The 23,043-nt window shown below is 40.5% G+C and overlaps 1 protein-coding gene and 1 long non-coding RNA gene across 3 annotated transcripts in view; one reads left to right on the top strand and one right to left on the bottom strand.

Moving 5' to 3' along the window:
- Positions 1–18,727, bottom strand: part of ube2g1a (ubiquitin-conjugating enzyme E2G 1a (UBC7 homolog, yeast)) — a 57,670-nt gene extending 38,943 nt beyond the window's left edge. For both annotated transcript variants that reach the window (XM_052035278.1, XM_052035276.1), the window contains exon 1: positions 18,548–18,727. In XM_052035278.1, the coding sequence (XP_051891238.1) occupies positions 18,548–18,713 (166 nt within the window). In that variant the 5' untranslated portion in view covers positions 18,714–18,727. The remainder of the gene's footprint in view (positions 1–18,547) is intronic.
- Positions 18,307–19,411, top strand: LOC127581184 (uncharacterized). The gene is made up of 2 exons (XR_007957925.1): positions 18,307–18,486; positions 19,197–19,411. It is a non-coding gene; the product is annotated as an uncharacterized LOC127581184 (long non-coding RNA).
- The last annotated feature ends 3,632 nt before the right edge of the window (positions 19,412–23,043 follow it).

The raw sequence follows: 23,043 nt of genomic DNA, 5'->3' as shown, positions 1-23,043 counted from the left end.
CAAGTGAGCCACAAAAGAGTCACTTCTCCAATCACGGCAGATGCATCTGACCATGAGTGTTTTGGGAGTAACCTTGGAACAATTCTGTTTTCATACCAACGAGCCTCCATAGAGTTCTTTAGCACTATAATCAAAATCAGACACAGTGGCTGAGAGTATTGAATATAACTCAAGCATGGCACCAGACAACACCCCATGAGTAGTACCAAAAACTGAGCTCCAGACTATTTGCAGTTCCAGCCAAACACTTGATTTGCATAGGCATGTTCTTTCCACACCAAAAAAAAACCACCGGGAAAAATTTAATCTAGTTCATTATTGTCCAGTCTACTCAATCATCAGCAGTGATGGAAAATGTCAGTGACAAGTAGCACAATAGCTTCTCAGTGCTCAGACTGAGTTCCACCAGGACAACTCTGCTCCAAACCACTTAATAGCCTGGGCTATTAAGCAAAGGGAGAGTGGCTGCACACCAAAGCAACATTTGATAGTGTGTGCCATCAAACCATGCATCCTGTAACTAAAAGGATTTTGCTTCTCAACTCAAACTTTCCACCACCTATTAGGCAATTAGAACTGATTGAATACTTTCCATTTGCCATGAGTGGATTTCCAACATTCAAGCAGCTCATTACGGTCCAGGACAAATTATTTTTTGATTGAAACCATATCTACCATCTAAACATTCAGTTGCTAAACCAGCATGCAAAATGTTCTGCAGTTCTATCCTAAACCAATTGGATAGCCACTCTCACACCCACAACAAACCCAGAAAGATACATGGAAGTACCATCACTGGCAAGTTCCCCACCTCCAACCTGGAAATACGCCATCACACCCTCTCTCTCACAGATCTCCTAACCAACAATCGAAAAACTTTTACCAGAAGAACTGTAGGATAAGGCAGTAGCTCCCCGTCACCTTCAAGGAGAATAGAAAAATACAAGTGAATATTAACAAACCATTTTGTTTCACCAGCACTCAAACACGGGCAAATTCTTGGCGATCCTGACTCAACCAAATTATTTTCCAGCACAATAGTGCTCCCAGAACTCAGACCATTCCAACAAATTCTAGCAAACCTCAGTTAGTATTGTAGCGGACCTAACTTCCACCTCCAGATACACTTCCCAAATATTAGCACTCAAAGCATTATATCACTCCCCATTCCAGTGGCCAAAACTTGAACATTTGAAGTCAAATCTCACTAAGTTTTAACCACAATGATTTCTGCTAGAAAACATCAATAATATTCAAGTCCTTCTAGAAACAATAGTCAAGTGTAGCCATTACACATGCCAACAGACCTGGATCAGACAATACCTTATATTTTAAGTAGCTTTATATCAAATCATGGAACAGTTCATTAAAAAGCTAAATCCAAGTTGTTTTATAATCTACCATAGCTCGATGTTACTTCCTAAATTACTGCTCAGCCACTCACCTGGCCTCTCAAACAAAAAAGCACAATTTACCCATGTAGATAACTAAAAATAACAGATCAAGGACAAATCACTTAATTGTTGGGTTATCCAAATCCAAGGACGCATTACAAATGGTTCCTCAATGTTAAAGCTGCATGCTTGGAAAAACTAGCCAGACAGAATTTGAGATTTAATGCTGGCATGCATCAAAATCAATGTAGCAAGTTTCCAGGCCACAGGAAAATTAAGATTTCACAATTTTTTTTTGTCAAGGCCTCTGGGATAGAAAGGGGGTGCTACCCAACTTAAATTCCATTGAACAAGTCTTAGGGAAAAGAAAAGGGGCTTAAAAAAAATGTCCTCTTCTTAACTGCTTTTCAATGACCCAAGTTGCAAAGCACAAATAGAACAGAGGTGTAATATCGCCAGTCTAGGTTTACATGGCCCAGTGAACATATTACGACTTATGACTTGAGTCAGTACATATAGAAGTTGGGAAAGAAGAAATGAGGAAGCTTCTGCAAATACACAAGGAGATAATGAATACCAAAAATTCAATTAGCTATACCCCATAACATTTCTGAAATATAGAAATCTAACGTTTGAATTAATCCACACTACAAACATTCCTTAAATGCAAGGTAGTAAATCTCATTCCAAAATAGTCTGAAAGCATTTTGTCCAAAAGTTTTGAGCTTCCATGATGCACCAGAATAACTAGGTCTACCTGCGTCAGACCACACAGGTTCCCTTCAACTCTGCATCATAACAGACTGTGGTTTCAGCTTTTGGCAGCCAGCAAACTGTAGACTTGCAATACATGCCCTGACAGCAGAACTTATGCCTATTGACCTGCACTCATTCCCAACCCAAGTTCAAGATCACCACCAGCAAAACCAAAAGATTCTATACAGCATTTCCAGTAGCTTTTGCATCACCATATTGCAAATTAACCCAGAATTTGCAGTCAGGAGTTTTTAGTGTAGCAATCTAAGTGTACCATTATAATGAACAAAACTTGAGTGGCTGGTATATACATAGTTAAACATTAATCTGAAGCTGCTATCAGCCATTTCCTGCTTCTCTGCAGGATATATTGCTTTGGGGCCTTCTCCAGTGTAATCTTTGGAAATAATAAACTGGAGGACATTTGGACATCTGTACTGTACTCACTGAAAAACAGTATTACTCTTCATTGTATATGGTTTTTGAAAATACGCAAATCATAATCACTATCCCCCTTAAGACTTTGTTACAGAATTTCATTCCCTTCAATATTTCAAAAAATATTTAAAGCTTATGTTTCCATTTCATTGGTTTCAATCTTTTCCATGCTCTAGAAAATATGTTCAAATTGGAAAAAAAGAGTTCGTACTTCCTGCTTTGCTGTCCAAGAATACTTCAATACAACTGGGTATTCAACTTGTTGAAATCATTTGCTATTTGCCAGAGATCCCTTGGAGTTACTGCCCAACAGCAAAGGAAAAACCAGGCTGAAAACTGCAAAATCTGTGCACAACTTGCTCCACGGGTGATCACTTTGCTGCCGGCCTAAAATTTGGACTATTTATTCATTTCACATCGACACCTTCCTTCCCCCTGCTATTTTCCCTCCTCTAAACTTGGAACTTTTGTAAAGCACCATTTTTTGACCTTCGAATGCTAAATTTCAGACAATGAGGCTTGAAAGTGGACAGTTCTACCATAGTAACAGATGAATTACACTCCAGAAATTTATAACCTTAGACAACAATATCAAAGCACAAAATCAAGTCTAAAAGTGCACTCGTTGTCAACAAGCAAGCTAGCAGACAATTCTTGTTAATGATCTCATTTGTCTCCCACCACAGTAAAAATGCAAGTCTCTACAACTGAATTCTCAGAATAAACAAACCCAGAAATACTCAAATAAAAGAACATGGTTTGTCAAGTAAAAGCTAAATACCACGGGTGGAGTTCTGATTTTTTTTTGTTTGTTTTAAGTCCCAAGCCTCAGATTCATTCTACAAGTAACAAGAATTTTTTCTTTATCCTGCACGTTCCTTGTCATGCAAGCACTATGATAATGGCAAAAAAAAAGGTACACTAGTGCCTTAGAGCTCAACCTCCTTTCCCAAGAGTCAAATAGTGGAATCAGTGCTAAAGCGATCATTTAGAGGTGCATTACCAACAGCAATGCTGCAACAGGCACGGTACAAAACATCACTATCTCTGACACTGGGAAATGATCGAGGGCAGTCTTCGGCAGTCTTCTGCCAGTGCTACTGAAGCAATGAAACAGTTAAAATGGCACCAATGCATGGCAAGATGGAGTACACAAGTGAGACAATGTCAATGAAGATGGTGTTGAGTTGGCTGGCACAGCGAGTGCCGTCATTAGTGGGGGCAAGCAGCACCTACTCCATGTTGACAGACCACACAGATCATGCACATTCTCCCTTATCACCTCCTGCTGGTGATGATGGAAGTTCCCATCTCCCCCTCTATAGTTACAAGCTCAAATGGTGAAGTATGTGCAGCCAAAAGTATCTATGACACCTAAACAGGAGATGATGAGAAAGACCATTGGATCTGAGCAGAACTGCTAGACAGCAGTATGCCCATTCTCAAAATGCTGAACAGGATTCAGTCTCAAGTACAGCATCTCAGCACTGAGAGACTGCACCACTTTCCCCCTTACCAGCTCTCATAGGTAGCCTCTGCACACTGCCTGTGGTTCACTTCACAAAGTATCACAAGATCATCATTTCACAGCTGCAGTCAAGGCAGAGGTTCATGACAGTTTCCCAACACAGCAGCCTGTAGCCCATATGGGAGTCTTTTTCAAATAATGGGGTACCTACCTGAAAATTGCTGGATTCAGCATCAAGAACAAATGAATCAGCACTTGTGGGGCACCAGTGCATGGCATCTTAAATTATTACGAGGATTATACACCAAAAAGAGAACATAATGGCAGGGGATTGGTGGTGGTAGTAGTAGTAGTAGTATAGAAAAACAACTGTTCTGCATGCTCAATGTGGAACTGAGTTCTGAATTGCGACCACTGAAAGCCAAACACTATTTTAAACTAGTTTTTAAATTCAAAAGATCTAGATATTGAAAAGGGACTTAGTTCCTTTTAAAAGCTGACAAATCAACAGGCAAAGGCTTAAGATAAGCAGGCCTTGCCCAGGATGACGTTGAGCTTTGTTATTACAGCTGACTCATCAGGCAAACAAAGTAGGCAATCATGCCATTCACTTGTGCATTGTACATGGTAGAAAGGCTTTGGGGTGCCAGGGAGCAAGTTACTCACCACAGGATACCGAATTCTGTGTGATGGCTCCCTCCTCCCTACCCCAAGGATGATGATGGTGGGGGACTTGCTGATGGTAATGCAGTTATGAAGGGTAGGTGTTAGATCACCTCAAAGTAATTAACCTATATGGCACTTGATCTGAATGTTACTTCACACTATTGCCTGAATGCAGCCTAGGCCTCAAAAAGAGAAAATGCTGGAAAAACTCTAGTCAGGAAGCCTCTGTGGAAAAAAGTCAACAGTCAAAGGAAAACCTCAAAACTTAGAAATGAAAGGGTCACAGACCCAGAACATTGACCATTTCTCTTTCCACAGTTGCTGTCTGACCTGCTGAGTGTTTCCAGCATTGTGTTTTTGTTTCAGTTTTCCAGTATCTTCAGTTTTTTAAATTTTCATTCACTGCCTGCACCCTGCAGGTATATTGTGCTTCATTTATTGAAGAGTTGTGACGGGAAGCAAATGCTGTGCAATCAGCAAAAAATTTCAATTCTTATCATAATGGAAGAAAGGTCATTGATATAGCAGATGAAGATGATTGAGCCTACTGTAACCTTCCTATATTACTTCAAAAATATTTTATTGGTTAGAAATAATTTTCCACATTTGAAGTAATGAATAACACTATAGAAATCTAAATTATCCTTGCACTTGAACTATTAGATGCTGGGAAATTTGTAAAGAGATGTTTTGTAAAGTATCTGCAGCCTTTTGTATTAACTGACTTGAATGCAAATTCCAGCATCAAAATCCACACTTGAGCAACTGAAGTTTACTAATAAGGGGAAAGCTGCAGTTGCAGTAAAAAGTATTTACTGCTGAGCCCGCATTTTTTTTGGGGGGGGGGGGTGGGGGGCAGGGACAAGAAAAATAACCCTCAATATTTAGACCTGAAATTAAATTTATCAAATATTTTATGATCTGAGTAGATGAAAAAATTCTTGATATAATCATGTCTGGTTGGGGGGGGGGGGGGGGAAGCATGGTGAAGTGCGCGGCAATAGGGAAAAGTGGCAAAGGGATGGAATAAAAATAACATGGGTCATAGTGATAAGAGTGACACGGTAAAAAAAAATCCGAAAATGCTGGAAACACTCAGCAGCTCAGGCAGCATCTGTGCAGAGGCCGAGTTAACGTTTCATGTCAGAAAACCTGCATCAGATTTTCAGCCCGAAACAAACTCTCTCACACCCCAGGTGCTACCTCACCTGTAAACTTTTGCAGCAAGATTTTTACTTCTGATTTCTAGCTTCTGCAGTTTCAGATTTTCAAATATTGTACCAAAAACATCAAAACATTGTAACCAATGGTTACAATATGTGCAACAAAATGGCGATGATAATCCTTCCAAGCATATTATAGTTTAACAGGTTTTATTTCTCCCATCTCTCAACCAGAACTACCAGCAGCCTGTAGATTTGCTCACTGTAGTTACATATATGCTAATTAAAATCAAACATACCAAGTAAACACAACAATGTTGTATCAATGATATTGGGTGCTTTAACAATTGCTTTAGGTCACAATTCTGACTGTTTTGTTACCGTTTGACAGCTTTTCTTGCACTCTACATGTCAGTTTTACTTATTTGGTGATATTCAATCCAAAATGACATTAACTTCAGCAATATGATTGCTTAATCTTACAGCAGTTGGGTGAAGACAGACAGAACACCTGTTAACTGGACAAATAAAAGTTGCTATTTGAGCCAAATACCACTTTTTGCAGAGATTACAATTTGGAATGCAAGAACCAAGACCACACCTCTACTGAACCTTGCACAACTTCCAGCAGCACTTACTGTAAAATCTAGTGCAAGATTTACATTTGGTGATTTCAGTCTTGGAAAAATAGCATTCTTGGAAAAATAACCAGGGTTTCTCCCTTTATCCCACCCCCTCCAAGTTATTCATTATACCCAACAAGTTCCTCACTTTGCAAACAGTACAGAAAACTTACCACCCAGATGGCAAGGACTGAAAAGCTCAAAACTTACTCTTACACTTGTAGTATATGGATATCAGAGCAGGCAAGTACACAGGTCTCTACTATCAAAGGGTGGAAGGACAGGTTTTACATCAATGAAACATGACAAGCCAAACTGAACCCTTTGCAGATGTTGCAACCCAGCTTGGGAAGTCAATTACTACCCACCAACCCAAAGGCATTTTATCCTCTTCAAAAAGTTCCAAGAAAGTCAACAAACACCAGATTTCTATGTCAAGTTTACCTATTCTATGATCCATTTCCTTTGGTATAATCTAAAGAAAAGGCAAAAAACTAAAGATGTTGCCCTTTGTTACACTGGAAATCCAATCAACCCAAAATGTCAGCTTCAGTTCCCTCCACAGGTGCTGCCTGACCTGCTAAGTATTTCCAACATTTTGTTTATTTATGGCACATAATCATTTATATTATCACTCTGCCATGAGTATCAAAAGCAATCCTGTTAAAAAAAACAATGGTACCATTGCAAAATTGTTTAATTTGGCAGAAGAAAATCTAAACAGTGAGAGATTGCAGACCTGGGGGTTGAAAAGGGAGCTAAGTGTCCTAGTGCATGTTTCCCAAAAGACTGCATCCTAGGTGGAAACAGCCAGTTTAGTTGCTCCATCGTCATTCTATCTGCTCCATGATAAACAAATATGGGAGCAGCAATCACTAAAGATAACACCTATTCATCCAAGATGGGTACCAATGTACAAATTCAACAGCTTGGATTTTATCTGTCCTTAGAAGATTTGTTTGGAACTGCAAGTTATTCCCCAAACTGAAAATTATACTCCAAAGTATCACAGATGGCATATGGAAGACCTACAAATACAAAAATGTGGTATTTTAAACACAATCAGAGCTAGGAGGTACTACATAAACATTTTCATCCTTTCCCATAATTAACTGCAGTTGGCAACTCCCCTGCTGCTCACTGACGAACTAACACGTTGCTCTGCAATAGCTTGTTTTGTGGAAAACAAACAGAATCACTATTATGCATGCATTAGGACACAATGAAGAGCAATTTTACAGCAAAATAAAACTAATAAACATTTCTTCCACCAATTATTAAAACTGGTTTTGAGTAGCTTCAAATATAAAGAGCAATGCTAGCAGTTTTGTTTTTAAAATAAAAAGTGTCCTAATCTACTGGATTCAGTGTTAGCTATGAAGTCCCCCCCTCCACCCAATCTGTACTCCAGCCCATTAAAAAAACTGCTTATTCAAGTAGTTTAATTTTAACTGGCCCCTGACCACCCAGCAGCTGTGGTTTTGTGGCAATAAAATGCAGTGGTGCCAGTTTCCTGATTAACATTCCGAATACAAAACAATTCTCAACACCAAGTCCATGCAAGAGTTCAACAGCCGAAAGCAAAAATAATAGAACAGTGGTTTAAAACACAAATGCTTGAGGACTAGAACCATAAACTACAAGATCATGAACAAATGCTCCCAATGTAGTCACAGCAAAAACCACAGACAGGTTGACTAATGATTTAAGTATTCTACACAAGGTAGAAAACAAAATTAGGATGAGCTAATTGCAGTAAAACTAATAACATGCTATCTGACTATTCGTAAACCAGTTTGTTTGGCATCTGGTTCACTGGGTGCCAATTCTTGTGCTTCCTTTTAATAGACCAGGCCCCCGATTCCCACGCTCCTTTTAAATTCACCTGGTTCTGTTTCCCCACATTCCCTTGAAACTCACCAGATTCACTGGAATTTTGTTTTAAATGTTACACGGTAGAACAAAAGTGAATTAAAACCTTGGATTATTTTTAGGAACATCCAACAATCCATAAAATCAACAAATGCTGTAACAAAGTCTCAAGTGTGTTGTATTAACAGTTTTACAGGTCTAGCCTTTTCTTCAGCCAAAAGCACAAGTTTTTTTTAAAAAAAGGTTCTTTTAACTTAATATTTCTAAAATTAAACTATTCGCTTTTACCAAATGACCAGAACCTTTTAGACACTACAGCAAAACAAGTTGGCAGACAAATAAATACAAGAGATTAATTACAGCCACAAAGGAAACCAATAAGGTTGGGGTTTTTCCCTCTAGAAGTGCCAAAGCATTTCAAGATTCAGATCTGTGGAATTTGGAAGGCACTCAACTGGACAGATGTAGATGGGAAAATCCACAAGTAAGAGCCATAAAGGAGAATCACCAAAGTGACAATTTAATTTGGTAGGTGGAATGAAGAAATTGCTACCACATAGGTTAGAGGAAGAACAGCATAGTTCTAACAAGACTAAGCCACCAGTTTTACTCGTTCCAAGAACTTGAAAGTCACTGGCATTTCCAAATTATTGTCTATCCTTAATTGCCCTGAACAGAGGTAGAAAGCAAGAGTCAACCTTGGTGTCTGGAGTTAAAGATCAGACCAGCCAAGGATGACTGTTCTCCTTCTCAGAAGGATGTTGGTGACCAATTTTTAAACAAAGGAAGTTTTTGTTTTATTAGTCATCACTACTTAGGAAAAAAGCTTGAAATTAAATTCCTCAGCTACTATAGCGGAATCCAAACTCATGTCTCTGAAGCAATCCTGGCCTCTGGAAGCTCATTCAGCATTTTAACCAATATGTCACCATACTCAAATGGAGAAAGGAGGATATATTCATAAGGTGAAAGGAAGGCACAAGGAGGAAACTAGCTTTATGGAATTTCAGTACCACTGATCTGTTGAGCCAAAGGGCTTCTATGTTCTAAGCTATACGTAAAAAAAAATGTTGACAGACAATTCTTTAAGATCCTGTGATACTGCAACCTACTGAAGGGCAAAGGCCCTAGATTCTCCCATTTTAAAACTTAAGTAACAAACTTAAAACCTGGATTTATCTTTCAACCATTATCTGGTCACAACATTGCTCTTCTTGAGGATATTTGTACTAATTTGCACATTAGAAAAGTGCCCACACTCCAAAAGTGCTTCATTAGCTAGCAAGACACTTTGAAATGTCAATGTCACAAGAAGCACTACATAAAAAAACTAAAACATTTACATTCAAAGAAACTGCAACTCTCAATAACTTTGGAATATCTTGCTTTGAAAAGTATGGAAAAAAAACAAATTTAAATGTATTGAATCGTCAGAATAAAGTGAAAGAGCATTACATCTTCTCTACAGTTCATAAACATTCCAGCATGTCATCTACCAATGTGACAAGAACATCTCAAAGTGGGTGGAAATCTAACTACATCTCTGCTGGAAGGATATTTTGAACAAATTCTGAAATCTATTCATAGTACAAACAATATGATAAGCAGATGAATCAAGTTAAATGCAAACAGGAAAACAAAATATACAAGCGAAATTGTACAAGGATTTGGACAACTTGATCAATGCGCGACTACCAAGAAATAGACAAACTGAACAGAAATGTGTGGATTGCAGTAAATTTACATAACTGAGAAAGACTCCAGCTCCGAAGGGAGGGAGAACATGGATACATGTGGAAATATAGCGACTACGTTCACCAAACTCCTGTAATGCAGTTTAAAATCTATTCACTTCCCAGCGGATCTTATCCACTACTATTCATTTGTATCGCCAGCAAGGCCAACATTTATTACCCCTCTATTGCCCATGAACAAGTACTGGGGAACCACCCTAAACTGCTGCCACCATTCTCCAGAAGATACTGCCATGGTGCTGTTACATAGAATTCCAAGATTTAGATTCTGAAATATGTTGCCATTCCTCCTTGTTACAGTCAGTATTGGATACAACTCAGGGGAACTTATATGGTGGTGTTCTTGTATTCCTACTACCTTCTCCCTTCTTGTGGAAGAAGTCACAGATTTAGAGATACAATTAAATAAACATTGGCATATTGCTGCAGTACATTTTGTACACTGCAATCAAACTAGTATTTAGGTGGGAAACTGGGTGCCAATGAAGGGTGGTGTTTTGACAAGTTTTCACCTAGACAAGTAGAAGAACATTCCACTACCTTTCAAGAGATGTCAGACACAGATATTGGAAGGAAATTCAAAATAGGAACACATTTGGAATAAGTAATTGAGAGGTACAAAAGCAATGTATCAGATTTGTAAATTTGTACCATATAGATGGAAAATAATGGTCGCTCCTCACAAGCACAAGTTTTGTATGATCCAGATTTAAAATGACAGCACTGTTTATCATAATGTATTTGGGCTCTCAGGAATTAGAAATTTAGTTAAATACAATGAATAAACCCAACATTTGCTGCTTCATAAATTGTGTCATATTCCTCTGAAAGTAATTAAAAACAGCAAAGGATTTCATACCAACAATAATTTGTGGCCTCTTGTGTAAGGGGAGTTGGGGTTGGGTGCGGGAGGGCACAGATTTCTGAGGCTGTGAAGGGTGGAAACTACAGAACAGATTTAAAGTAAACTGGAACGCTACCTGAAAGAGATAGTGGAAGTTGGTTCAATAGTACTTTCAAATGAAATTTTGGATATGTACTTGCAAATCAAATTGCTGACATTTTAAAAGTGCCAACTTCTACTTCCAAATTCCACAATGGCATTTGTCAGCAATAGATCAACAGGTAATAATATTGCCAGAGTCAGAATGCCTTTTAATTCTTATTTCAGAGATTTGACCACATAGCTGAGGCAATGCAAGCAGGATTAATATGATTTCTAGTGCTCCCAGCCATTTGCAAATTTTAGGAAAATTCAATGATTTTTTTTCTGCAAAAGTGTGTGGATTTACTCATGTCACCCTGACTCAGATAAAAGAATGTGAGCAAACAAGACTCAGTGGCATCTTACAAATATGTTAAAATGAGACCCTAGCTATCTGATACAAATACAAAATGTAAAAGCAATATTAAGATGAGGGACTTATTCTCAGAGACCTAGCTAATATTTATCCCTTAATCCATATCTTGGAAACAAATCAGTTTGCTATCAAAGGTCACCGAGAGTTTGCTGTGCATAAACTGACGACTGGCATTTTTTACTTATAACCTGCACTACACTTCAGTTTATCCCACTATCAAGTGCTTTAGAACGGTCTGGGGGGTTACGCCAGGCACAAAGAACAAATTTCGATTTGATCAATTTAGGTTAACATAGAACATTACAGCACAATACAGGCCCTTCGGCCCACAATGTTATGCCAACCTTTAAACCACGCCTAAAACTACCTAACCCCTTCCTCCCACATATCCCTCTATTTTAAATTCCTCCATATGCTTATCTAGCAATCTCTTGAATTTGACCAATGTACCTGCCTCCACCACCGCCCCAGGCAGTGCATTCCATGCCCCAAGCACTCTCTGGGTAAAAACCTTCCTCTGATATCTCCCTTGAACTTCCCACCCATTACTTTAAAGCCATGCCCTCTTGTATTAAGCATTGGTGCCCTGGGAAAGAGGCACTGGCTGTCCACTCTATCTATTCCTCTTAATATTTTGTACACATCTATCATGTCTCCTCTCATCCTCCTTCTCTCCAAAGAGTAAAGCCCTAGCTCCCTTAGTCTCTCCTCATAATGCATACTCTCTAAACCAGGCAGCATCCTGGTAAATCTCCTCTGCACCCTTTCCAACACTTCCACATCCTTCCTATAATGAGGCGACCAGAACTGGACACAGTACTCTAAGTGTGGTCTAACCAGAGTTTTGTAGAGCTGCATCATTTCTTGCATGAAACTGCAAGATTATGCACAGATTAATGGGAGAAGAAATCAATCAAGAAACTAAGAGTCACTTAAAAAAGTCTTTGCAGATTGAAATATCTTCCAAATTTATACATTCAAATGGAAGTATCCAGGAACTTAAAAGTTCACCACACCTCAACTGGCCACAGTCAGACACTGGTAAGCTTAATGCAAAGCAGCAATAAATTATACCAAGAATTAGCAGTTGCTGAACATATCAATTCAGTGATGGGTCATATAGACAACCACGACAATGCTATCAACCCTAACAGATCAGACTTTAAAAATGTGCATTTTTAAAAAGCTTAGTCTCAATTTTCATTTTCAACAACATCTAAGTTGTGAAACTGTTTTATCAAGTTAGAGTAATTTAATCACCGACTTGTTTTTCTGTCTCCCAAACTCTCCTTTCAAGAAGAGTAGTCATTTAGGATCCAATCTCATCTCAGCAGGGACCTCATATTGCATGAATGCATAGCCAAAGTTACTATCTTGCTACACAAGGCCAGAATCCTGGTCAATTTTTCTCCATCCCTGATAGAAAGATAAGGTATTTTGGCCCCACCCCCTGTGCCTCTTAACAAATCAACTTTTAAAAAAACTAGTAAAATTGTGGATAAATGGCCTCCAATTAGTCAAAAGGGTGGAGCTCTCCTGTATGTCAATTTGAAATTATCACAGTTAGGCAGGCAGTAAACAGGGCAGAGAATCTTTTGGCAAACGCTAACCTAAATGCAGGTGATAATCAGGCAAGTACACAGGATCAAATGACATTCAGTTTTGGCTTACCCCAGCTAATATTTTGTCATAGTTTCGCTTATTTATACTTCACACCTTAGCAAAAGGGACAAAACAAGGAAATTAAAAATTTATCCAGTTTGTAAAAAGTGTTGTTATTATGCAGCCATTTAAAAGCCAAGCAGCTCTAAAAGCAGTTTGCAGTCACAGCACTTTTGAAACAAACTGAATTCTGGACACTTTTCAATGGGCTGGATTCCTGGTACTAAGTTACACAGTGAACCAAGTATTTTGTAAAGCAAAATACATTTTTAATACAACACAAGCAGTTATCTTTGCTTTTGATATACATGTGGAACTAAGTATTTAATGCTTTCCATAATGGTGATATATGTAGTTGTGGTAAACTTCTAGGCTGTGTTGTTCCTGTACAGTGTGTATATATACATATACACACACATATTTTTGAACAAGATCCAACTGCCTTTTAATAACTTACCCATGTGGCTGGTCTTCAATTTGAACCTAGACAAAATATTGGCAGGCTCTTCAATTGTGGAGACAGGGAACATTATGTAGCTGGCACAACAGAACAGAAACTTTAATCAATGCCCCAATGATATCTAACACATCCAATGTCAACTGTGATTCCTTACCCACCACCACAATCTGATTCAAACAAGGGTGTAAATAATAATATTCTTGTTCTATATGGGTCAAAATAATAGGAGTAATTTTACACTTCAGCCAATTTCACTGAAAGCTGCAATCCCAAATCACATTCATCCAGTTTGCATTGTGTCAGTTTTAAAACAGAATCCAAAGAAACCTCAAATCATGCAAATGTAGTTTTAAGCTTCGCTTTGCTTCCTGAACACCACTAAAAACTCAAGTCAAGTGGTTAGATACTTATATGATCATGGATTACTTTGAACTCACAGGAATGGAGAAGGTCACCTGGCCTCTCAAGCTTGCCCCACCATTCAATATCATGGCTGATCTGCCCCAGGCCTCAATTCCTCAAAGTTGAGGGGCTAGTCTTAGAGATGAATCAGGACATTTGACTGGTCATAACTTGCCATTCACATTCTTCCAGCAGAGACAACAAATTAACAAGCAAAATATCCCCCCCTCTCCAAACCCCTTCCAGAAATCTAAAAGTGAACATCTTGTGGTGATGGGTGAACAGTACATAGATTGTGCTGACAGTACATAGACTGAATGTTTCATATTTGACTCAAGAACAAAATGAGTCATAATTCCACCTTGATTTCCATACCTCAACTCAATTACTTGTTGGGGAAAACTTTTCCTTTTTTCTATTATCCTGTATGTGAACAGCTTTTTGACATTACCTCTGATAGGCCCCAAGTGTTCATAGTTATGAACTCTTCACCATTCCCCCACCAGAAATCTCCCAGCAATCTTAAACCCCTCAGTCTAAGGGAATAAAACTGCGATCTTGAAGTGGAGCCTTAACTATTCTAGCCAAGCACTATTCTGGTGAATCAGCACTGCATCCACCACACCTTACCCACTCCACGTCAATACATCATCTCAGCAGTTCCTCTAAAGCACGTCATACTCCAGAAAGAATCTGTAGCATGACACCCAGTCCTTTTTGATGTAGTCCTTAAAATAATGGTCAACACTTCATTAGCTCTTTTAGTTATTCTCCCACCACCCCCAAATAGGTCCACCAGCTTTAAATTCTTATTTGCAACTCAAATCTATTCCTAATCTTTCTTGTATCCAAAGTGGATGACCGAATACAAACTCCATTTGCCAATTTTGCTCAAACATGCAGTTCATTAATGTTCTCTTGCAATACAAGGTAAAGCACATGGCGTTGGGATTAATATACTGGCACAGATAGAGGACTGGCTAGCTAAAACAGGGTCAAGATAAATGGGTCATTTTTGGCTTGGCAAACAGTAACTAGTGGGGTGCCTCAGCTCAACAATTTATGATCTATATTAATGACTTGGATTAAGGGACTAAGTGTACTGCAACCAAATGCATATTATACAAAAGAAAAGTGTGTTAGCAAGCTGTGAAGAGGACACAGAGCCTGCATAGGGATTCTGATAGGTTAACTAGGCAAGTCAGCAAATAGAAAAATGTTAAGTGGGAGAATGCTAGATTACTAGGCAAGTTAGCAAATAGAAAAATGTTAAGTGGGAGAATGCAAGATTACCCATTCTTCAGGAGGAAGAATGAAAAAATTAAAATGGAATTAAACTACAAAATGTTGCAGCACAGGGGGATCTGCGCCCAAGAGCATGAAAAAAAACTGAGTTGGCATACTGGTATGGAATGATTAGGAAGTATGCCCATTATTGCAAGAGGTATGGAATATAAAATGGGAAATCTTTGATGCAAACTTGCTGGGTGCTGGTGAGACAGCACCTGAAATACTGTGCAGTTTTGTTCACATAGTTAAGGGAGGATACATTTGCATTTAAGTCAATGCAGAGAAGACTTATTGGCCAATTTCTAGGACAAAGAGTTTGAGGAAGTTGGGCCTAAACTCACTGGAGTTTAGAAGAACACGTGATCATCTTAAAACATACACAATCCTGAGAGGGGTGGGGTGTGGTGGTGGTGGTGACATATGGTTGTCAAGAGTATACTTCCCCCTGTCGAGGTTTTTAGAACTAGAGGGCACTCATTTAAAACAAAAAGGGAGGAATCTCTCTTCCAAGGCAGGCACTCTGCAATTCTAATCCCAAGATCTGTAGAGGTGGGGGGGAAGGTCACTGAATATATTCACGGTACAGACCAAAATACTTGAGCTACAAGGGAGGCAAGGAGTATGGGGGAGAGCAGAAGAGTGTTGGTGCGGCCAAGATTGGCTGAAACTTGATCACATCAATGGTAGACTCAGTATGAGGGACCAGTTGACCAACACCTACTTCTAATGTTTTTAGTGACTCACTTCTACACTATTTACAATGCCATCAATGCAAGTGTTATTATCAATAAACATAGATGCATGGTTTTCCATTCTTTCACCCACACCATTCTGTCCCCCAATAGAAATCCCTGGGGAAAGTCTCTATGTTGCTAATTTGGATAAATACTGTTTATCCACACTCACTGTACCATTTCAAAAAAAATTACCTTATCCAATTCTAGGCATTTTATTATAGGCATTTATGTGGAATGTGAATCCTACAGAAATAACATGTATATACTATGTTGACCAGTTACCTCTTCAAGAAAAATAATTGATTCTTTAACCACATCATGCATTTCACACATCCATGCTAATGCTCTGCTCAGCTTGTGTCCAGATACTCAATTCCCTGACCCTTAACATTTAAGAACTTTCCCCACATATGGTAGACTAATAAGGTTGCAAATGCTGGTTTTCCCTCTTAACGTTAAATAGAGGGCCTGATTTTCTTTTAAAATACAAGGAGATAATGCAAACTTGTAATGTTTAGAAAGATCACAATTAGTACACAAATTCCCTCATCTACTCCAAATGGCCTGGGTTAGCCTCTTAATAAACGTCTATCAAGCTCTACTTGACACCATTTTAATTTCCCTAGTATTTTTCCTCATCCTCCACTGTGAAGACCAATAAGAATATCTATTACCTACCATTTTCCAATTATAACTATCACTAATTTCTGGCATTGGGCAACCACAATTGATGTCTGCTCAGGCATAAAACAAACTCAACCTGGCCACAACTTTTTGAACATGACACAGTTGGCTCCCATTAGATTTAGGTTAGATAGCCAGGTTCTTAGTCACATTAAAGTGAACCACACATTGTGTTAAAGCTTTAACATGCCCTTGATATTCATTGTTTTGTTTTCCACCCTCATTCAAGGCCATTACCACCTCTGATCTTTAAAAGTCTCCCAGCCCATGTGTTCTCAGAAAAATAACAGGATAAGGCCATTCTTCAAGTCTGCTCCATTATTTAATGCAATCTTCTACCTTCATTCCATATTCCCCCGCTTCCAACACTTTTCACATCTTGTGTCAATTTATCCATTTCCTTCTTACAGATATATTTAGCAACTTGGCCCACACAGCCCTTTGTGGTAGAGAATGCCACAGGTTCTTCACCTTACCAGTGAAGATATTGCTCCATAGTCCAAGGCACCTTAGCTTGTTGGCCATTTTGTTCAATTCTTGTTGATTCAAAGACCATAAAACATAGGAGCAGAATTAGGCCATTCAGCCCATCGAGTCTGCTCCAGCATTTGATCATGGCTGATTTTTTTTCCTCTCATATTTTCAACACTTTATGATCTGATACTTCAGCCATGACCTTTAACATCAAATCATATCTGATTCCTAATCAACCCACCCCTTCTTTTGATTTCCCATTATTCACTTGAAACTCACTTCATGACAGGCAATATGTTGCAATGCCACACACATTTGAAGCTTTCAACCAACAGCCGTCAGTTTAATCAGGCACTAACAAACAGAAGAATATCAATGTCCTGCTAGCATTTTATACAAGACTATATAAAATAACAGAACGCTACTCCTCCAGACTGGACAGAAAACTTCAGGCATCTCTATTATTTCCTACCCCCTTCCATACTCTCCCCATGGAGATATCCTTTCCACTTACACCAGAGAAACCTGTCCTGTCAATATCACACTGCAGCTAGTAAAACAAAAAAAAAACAGAAAATACTGGAAACGCTCAACAAATCAGGAAAGAGAACATTTCCAGCATTTTCTGTGTTGACTTCAGATTTCCAGCATCTCCAGGTTGTTTTGGCATTACCCCAAATGGCTTTCTCTCTCTAAAAAAAAAGATCTGCTCTTACACGTTATTCCAGAGAGATTGTTAAAGACCGTTCACGGCAAGGGATGAATTCCAACTAGCTGAAGCATTTACGGTACGTGTGCGATTTATTTAGAGAGAGAGAGAGAGAGAGAGAGAGAGAGAGAGAGAGGCTGCTCCTTTAACACAAGCCATCAGCAGAGGCGCAGGCTCTGACACAGCCCTGCTGCTGCTACCTGACACGCCGGGCGCCGTGCGCATGCGCGGGCGGGAGCCGGTCCATGTGTGACGGGTGAAGGGGGGGGGTGGGGAGGAGGGAGAGGAGAGCGGGAAGGGGGGGTGGGGGCTTGTGGTGGACGGGGAGGAAGACGGGCGGCAGAGGGGGGGGAGGAAGACGGGCGGCAGAGGGGGGGGAGGAAGACGGGCGGCAGGAAGCACGGCGGCGATCGCACAAAGGAGCGGGGCCTCTGGCTTCAGCAGGCGGCGAGGACCGACATCCCCTCCTCGGGAGGCGGGCGGCGACGTTACACAGGCCTTGATTAGGGGATAAGTTGGCGCGACGCCCGCCCGGTGTTGTGCAACGGCCGCCGCCGCCTCAGGCTGAGAAAGGTGACCGGGGCGCTCACCCACACGGGGGGGGGGGGGGGGAACGGGCGCCGCCAACGCGTACCTGCCAGTTGCCTGCGGAGTAGGAGGGCCGACTGCGGCTCTGTCATGTTACCCGGCCGTGAAGCGCACAAAGGCTGCGATCGGCGCCGACGCCACCAGCTCCCGACCGACCGACCGACCGCCCGCTCCCTCCTCAAGTTTTCTCCTCTCCGGCCCGCTCCGCGCATGCGCGCCGCGAACAGCCGCGGTTCTCACCCCCCCCCCCCCGTGCGCACTAACCCGACGGGCCACTCGGCCCGCCCCCTCCTCCCATTCCTCCGCTCCGGATTGGTGCACTTGGCCACAGCGGAGCCGGGTTCCCGGGACCGGATTGGCTCTATTGGTGGTGACGGACAAGGCGGACGTCCTGGCCCGGAGAGCGTGTGTCAAGTGCGGCTGAGCCGGGCTCTGGTGTGTGCTGCTCTCCTTCCCTACCCCCAAATTTGGTCGGAAATGCACAGCGCCGTGCAGATTGGTAGCGCAACTTGTTTCCTAAATTAATTGCCGGGGTTTTTTTTAATGCTCTGCTGCTGATGAAATCCGAGATCGTTGCGGTTGATAGTTATTGGCGAACACTTGCTTGTTAGCATGGTGCTTTATCACTCCAAGTACAACATACAACTCTTACTATGTACCTTCAGTAAAAGCAATGACATATCTTTTGCTTTCAGATCGGAGAACCATTGGAGAAAGTTGGTTGAAGACGTTGGCACCTTACCCAAAGGAGGAGTTAGCCCAGGCCAAAAGAAATAAATGAGTGCAGATTGACTCTCTCGCGTTACGGAAATTCGCCCTTACTGAATTCACAAAGCACTATCCAAAAAAAAATTGAAATACGGAATAAAATCAGCTCTCACCGAATTTTTGTTGGGGGGGGGGAGTAAATGCATAAACACAAAATTATTCTATTCAATTTACATTCCCTTAAGCACGTGCAGCTGACGCGGCTTCGCGTTACGGAAATAGCGATTCGAACGCCCCCGCAACGCAGGGGTCGTATGTATGTACTCAGCGACAATAAAATCAATGCGGGTTGATAGAGACCCTAGTGGAATAACTTGCAGTGCGTGCAAAGTAATACATATGAAACACAGAACTCTAAAAGGTAATATAAACAGAAAATGTTGCCTCAGCAGGTCAGGCGACATCTGGAACAAGAAATTGACGTCTTTTCAGGTCGAAAGCCTAGTCAAAATCCTATAACGAAAATATTCAGGTTTTCTAGGCTTGGCCTCACCATTTTCCTTACCCAATTTGTGGACCCTTGTATCCACCCTCTGGTCTAAATAAATCACTTCTGCGCAAACGTCCATTTCCTGTTATTAAGAATGTTATGTTCATGAAGATTCCCGAATATCTTTTCAAGTATTAAGAGATTTTCCTTCAGTTTTCCTTTAATGTCTTGGTCAAGGTGGCCTTAAATATTTTGGATGATAGCAAGCTATTCTAAGTAAATAAAGGCTTATGATTGATTGTGAGATAATGATAAGACTATTGAACAGTTCCCTTATACAATGAGATGGACTATGACCTCACGATCTACCTTGTGACCTTGCACCTTATTGCACTGCACTTTCTCTGTAGCTGTGACACTTTAATCTGTACTGTTATTGTTTTTACCTGTACCACATCAATGCACTCTGTACTAACTCAATGTAACTGCACTGTGTAATTGACCTGTAGGATTGGTATGCAAGACAAGTTTTTCGCTGTACCTCGGTACAAGTGACAATAATATACCAATACCAATGTTGGATTCTCTTATCAAAATTTAATTGTGCAAATGTTTATAAAACACCTAACTTGAGGGCAGCCTTGTCCCTTGGCAATTCATCAGACACATCCTGTGATGGCAATAAGTATTGTCCATGGCTTGCTTGAGAGTTACCTTATTGTTTCTGCAAAACCAGACTTCTATCAGCTTTGAGACAGCCTTTTCCCAAATGAATTGGTCTGTTGGTGTGGTCAGCTACTATGATTGGTAGACACAAGAGACTGCAGATACTGGAATCTGGAGCAACAAACAATTTGCTGGAGGAATTCAGTGGGTAGAGCAGCATCTGTGGGAGATGATGCAGGGTTTCGACCTGAAACATTGACAATTCCTTTCCTCCCACAGATGCAGCTTGACCTGCTGAGTTCCTCCAGCATATTCTTTGTTGCACTATGATTGGTAGTTTCATGTTTTGAACATGATGAGAAGCTACAGTGCATCTGATACAGGATTTTCAGTGTTACATCAGACTATGTCTGTTTCAAAATAAAAAAAAAATGCATGCTGGACATCTGAAACAAAAACACAAAATTCTACAAATGCACAGCAAGTCAGGCAGCATCTGTGGAGAGAGAAATTGTTAACATTTCAGGTCCAATTCAATGTGTATTTTGTTAGTGGTACTCCTTCATGGATGTAACTCTGCCCGTAATCAAGCAGACAGCAGCTATTTCAATGTTCATTTCAATATCTGGTCACTAACTTGCACTTTAATTTTAAAGTTGTAAGATTTGTCATTGTCACAAGTAGCATTTATGCACCTTAAGATACACTCTTAATGATGTACTATCCTTTACTTTGTGGCTTATAGAGTCCCATGCTTGGGACAATGGTGATGCGCGACTGGCAGACTTTCCAGACTATTGGATGTTACTCCTATTCATACCCCATCACACTTTTAATTCACTTCTCTACGATATTACATAGTAGTGTAATAAATATTCAGTGAACCAAGTGAGTTTCAAGAATCACATGAAACAAAGCTCCAGTGAATTGATAAGGATCAAGAGAAAGGGGCTCTGGTGATCTTAAAAGGAATGTGGGAGCTGGGCCCCAATGAGTTTATAGGAGCATGGGAATGGAGCCCCAGTAAGTATATATGGGAGCAGGGACCCAGTGAGTTTATAAGGAGCATGGGAATGGGGCCCCATGAGTTTGTAAGGAACATGGGAATGTGCCTTGGTGGGTTGATTAGGAATGTGGAAGCAGAGCTCCAGTGAGTTTATGAAGAGCATGAGAGTGGAGCCCCAATGAGTTCATAAGGAATAGGGACTCAGTGAGTTCACAAGGAGTGAGGGAACGGGTTTCCAGTGAGTTTGTAAGGAATGTGGGAGCATGGACCCAGTGAGTTCATGAGGACCATGTAAATGGGGCCCAGGTGAGTTTATGAGGAGCATGGGAAACATCACTGGTGAGCCAAATGCCAATCCATCAGCGTTTCTATACAATTGGATAGCAGCTTATCAAAGTTTTACTGTATTGTGAATCTACGTGGCTTGCAATCCTAGGCCAGCCTTACAAAATGAGACTGTATGCTCCATCTTTTGAAGGATTTCACTGCTCTGAATTGGCATATTTGAAACAGATGATCACCATTACATGGGTAGCAGCTTTCTCCAGTGGGGTGGCACGTTGGTGCAGACCTTTTGCTTCACTACTTGACAGACTTGGATTTGATCCTGACATCTGGTGCTGTGTGGAGTTTACATGTCCTCCCTGTGACTGTGGGTTTCCTCCAGTTTGGTCCCACATCCCAAAGGTGTGGCAGTGCATTAGCTGACCACAGTAAATTGCCTTTTGGTATATGTAGGTGGCCAAAGAATCAAGGGAGAGTTAATGGGTGTGTGAGTGAGAGTAAGTCGCCAGGCTACAGTGAAATAAGGAGAGGGCAATGGGACTGATGGGATTGCTCTGCTGGGATCTGGCATGGATTGGATGGGCCAAATGGCTTCATTCACTATCATAAGAAGTTTTGCCTTTATAGCCAAACTCACTCACATGACTTGGTCTTAGTATGTGAGTTCCTGACTGCTCCTCTCATTTTCCTTTATACAGCATTGAAATATTCACTGATCAAAACTCTTTAACAGTTGTCATCTTCATTGATATGACAATAATTTGCATGCTCAAAAGTTAAATGATATTTATTTAATAACTTTGATTTAAGTCACTCACCTATTAAACTGCAGACGAAATTGTCCTCCAGTCCTTGATTCAGGAAGGCACCAGAATTAGTGTTTACACACAACTATATGATTACTGATCGCCCTTGGCTTTCTGGTTCCAGATTTGTGGCTTTCTATGATTAGGTTCAGGTTCAGGATTAAACTCAAACTGGAATCTCTCTACCACCTCATTGAATAAAACATCTTTGCCTTGAGTGATGCCAGGAGATCCAGCAAAGGGCACATTTATCTATGTCCGTCCCCATTAGTAAGACTGTTATCAGGACAGTTATCTTGTGCTTTCATAGGCATTCTGAGCAAGCACATCTTCATCTTCATGTTCAATAATATTAGCTGTGCATTCTACATAAAAACAGAAGAGCTCACATGCTTTATCATAAATGCCACAGTTCCTTACGTGGTCTGATTGGATCTGAGTTGCCATTCTTAGCTGCCCCATTACTGCTTTAAGGGTTACAAGACTTTAACTGATGATCAGCATTCACTACCCATGAGTTCTCTCACTGAACTCGAATCCTGTCACTTCAAGTTTACACATAGAAGTTACTGATTGAATGG

Source organism: Pristis pectinata, chromosome 21 (genome assembly GCF_009764475.1).
Source record: "Pristis pectinata isolate sPriPec2 chromosome 21, sPriPec2.1.pri, whole genome shotgun sequence".
NCBI classification, from domain to species: Eukaryota; Metazoa; Chordata; class Chondrichthyes; order Rhinopristiformes; family Pristidae; genus Pristis; species Pristis pectinata.
This window is presented reverse-complemented; position numbering and strand designations above follow the sequence as displayed.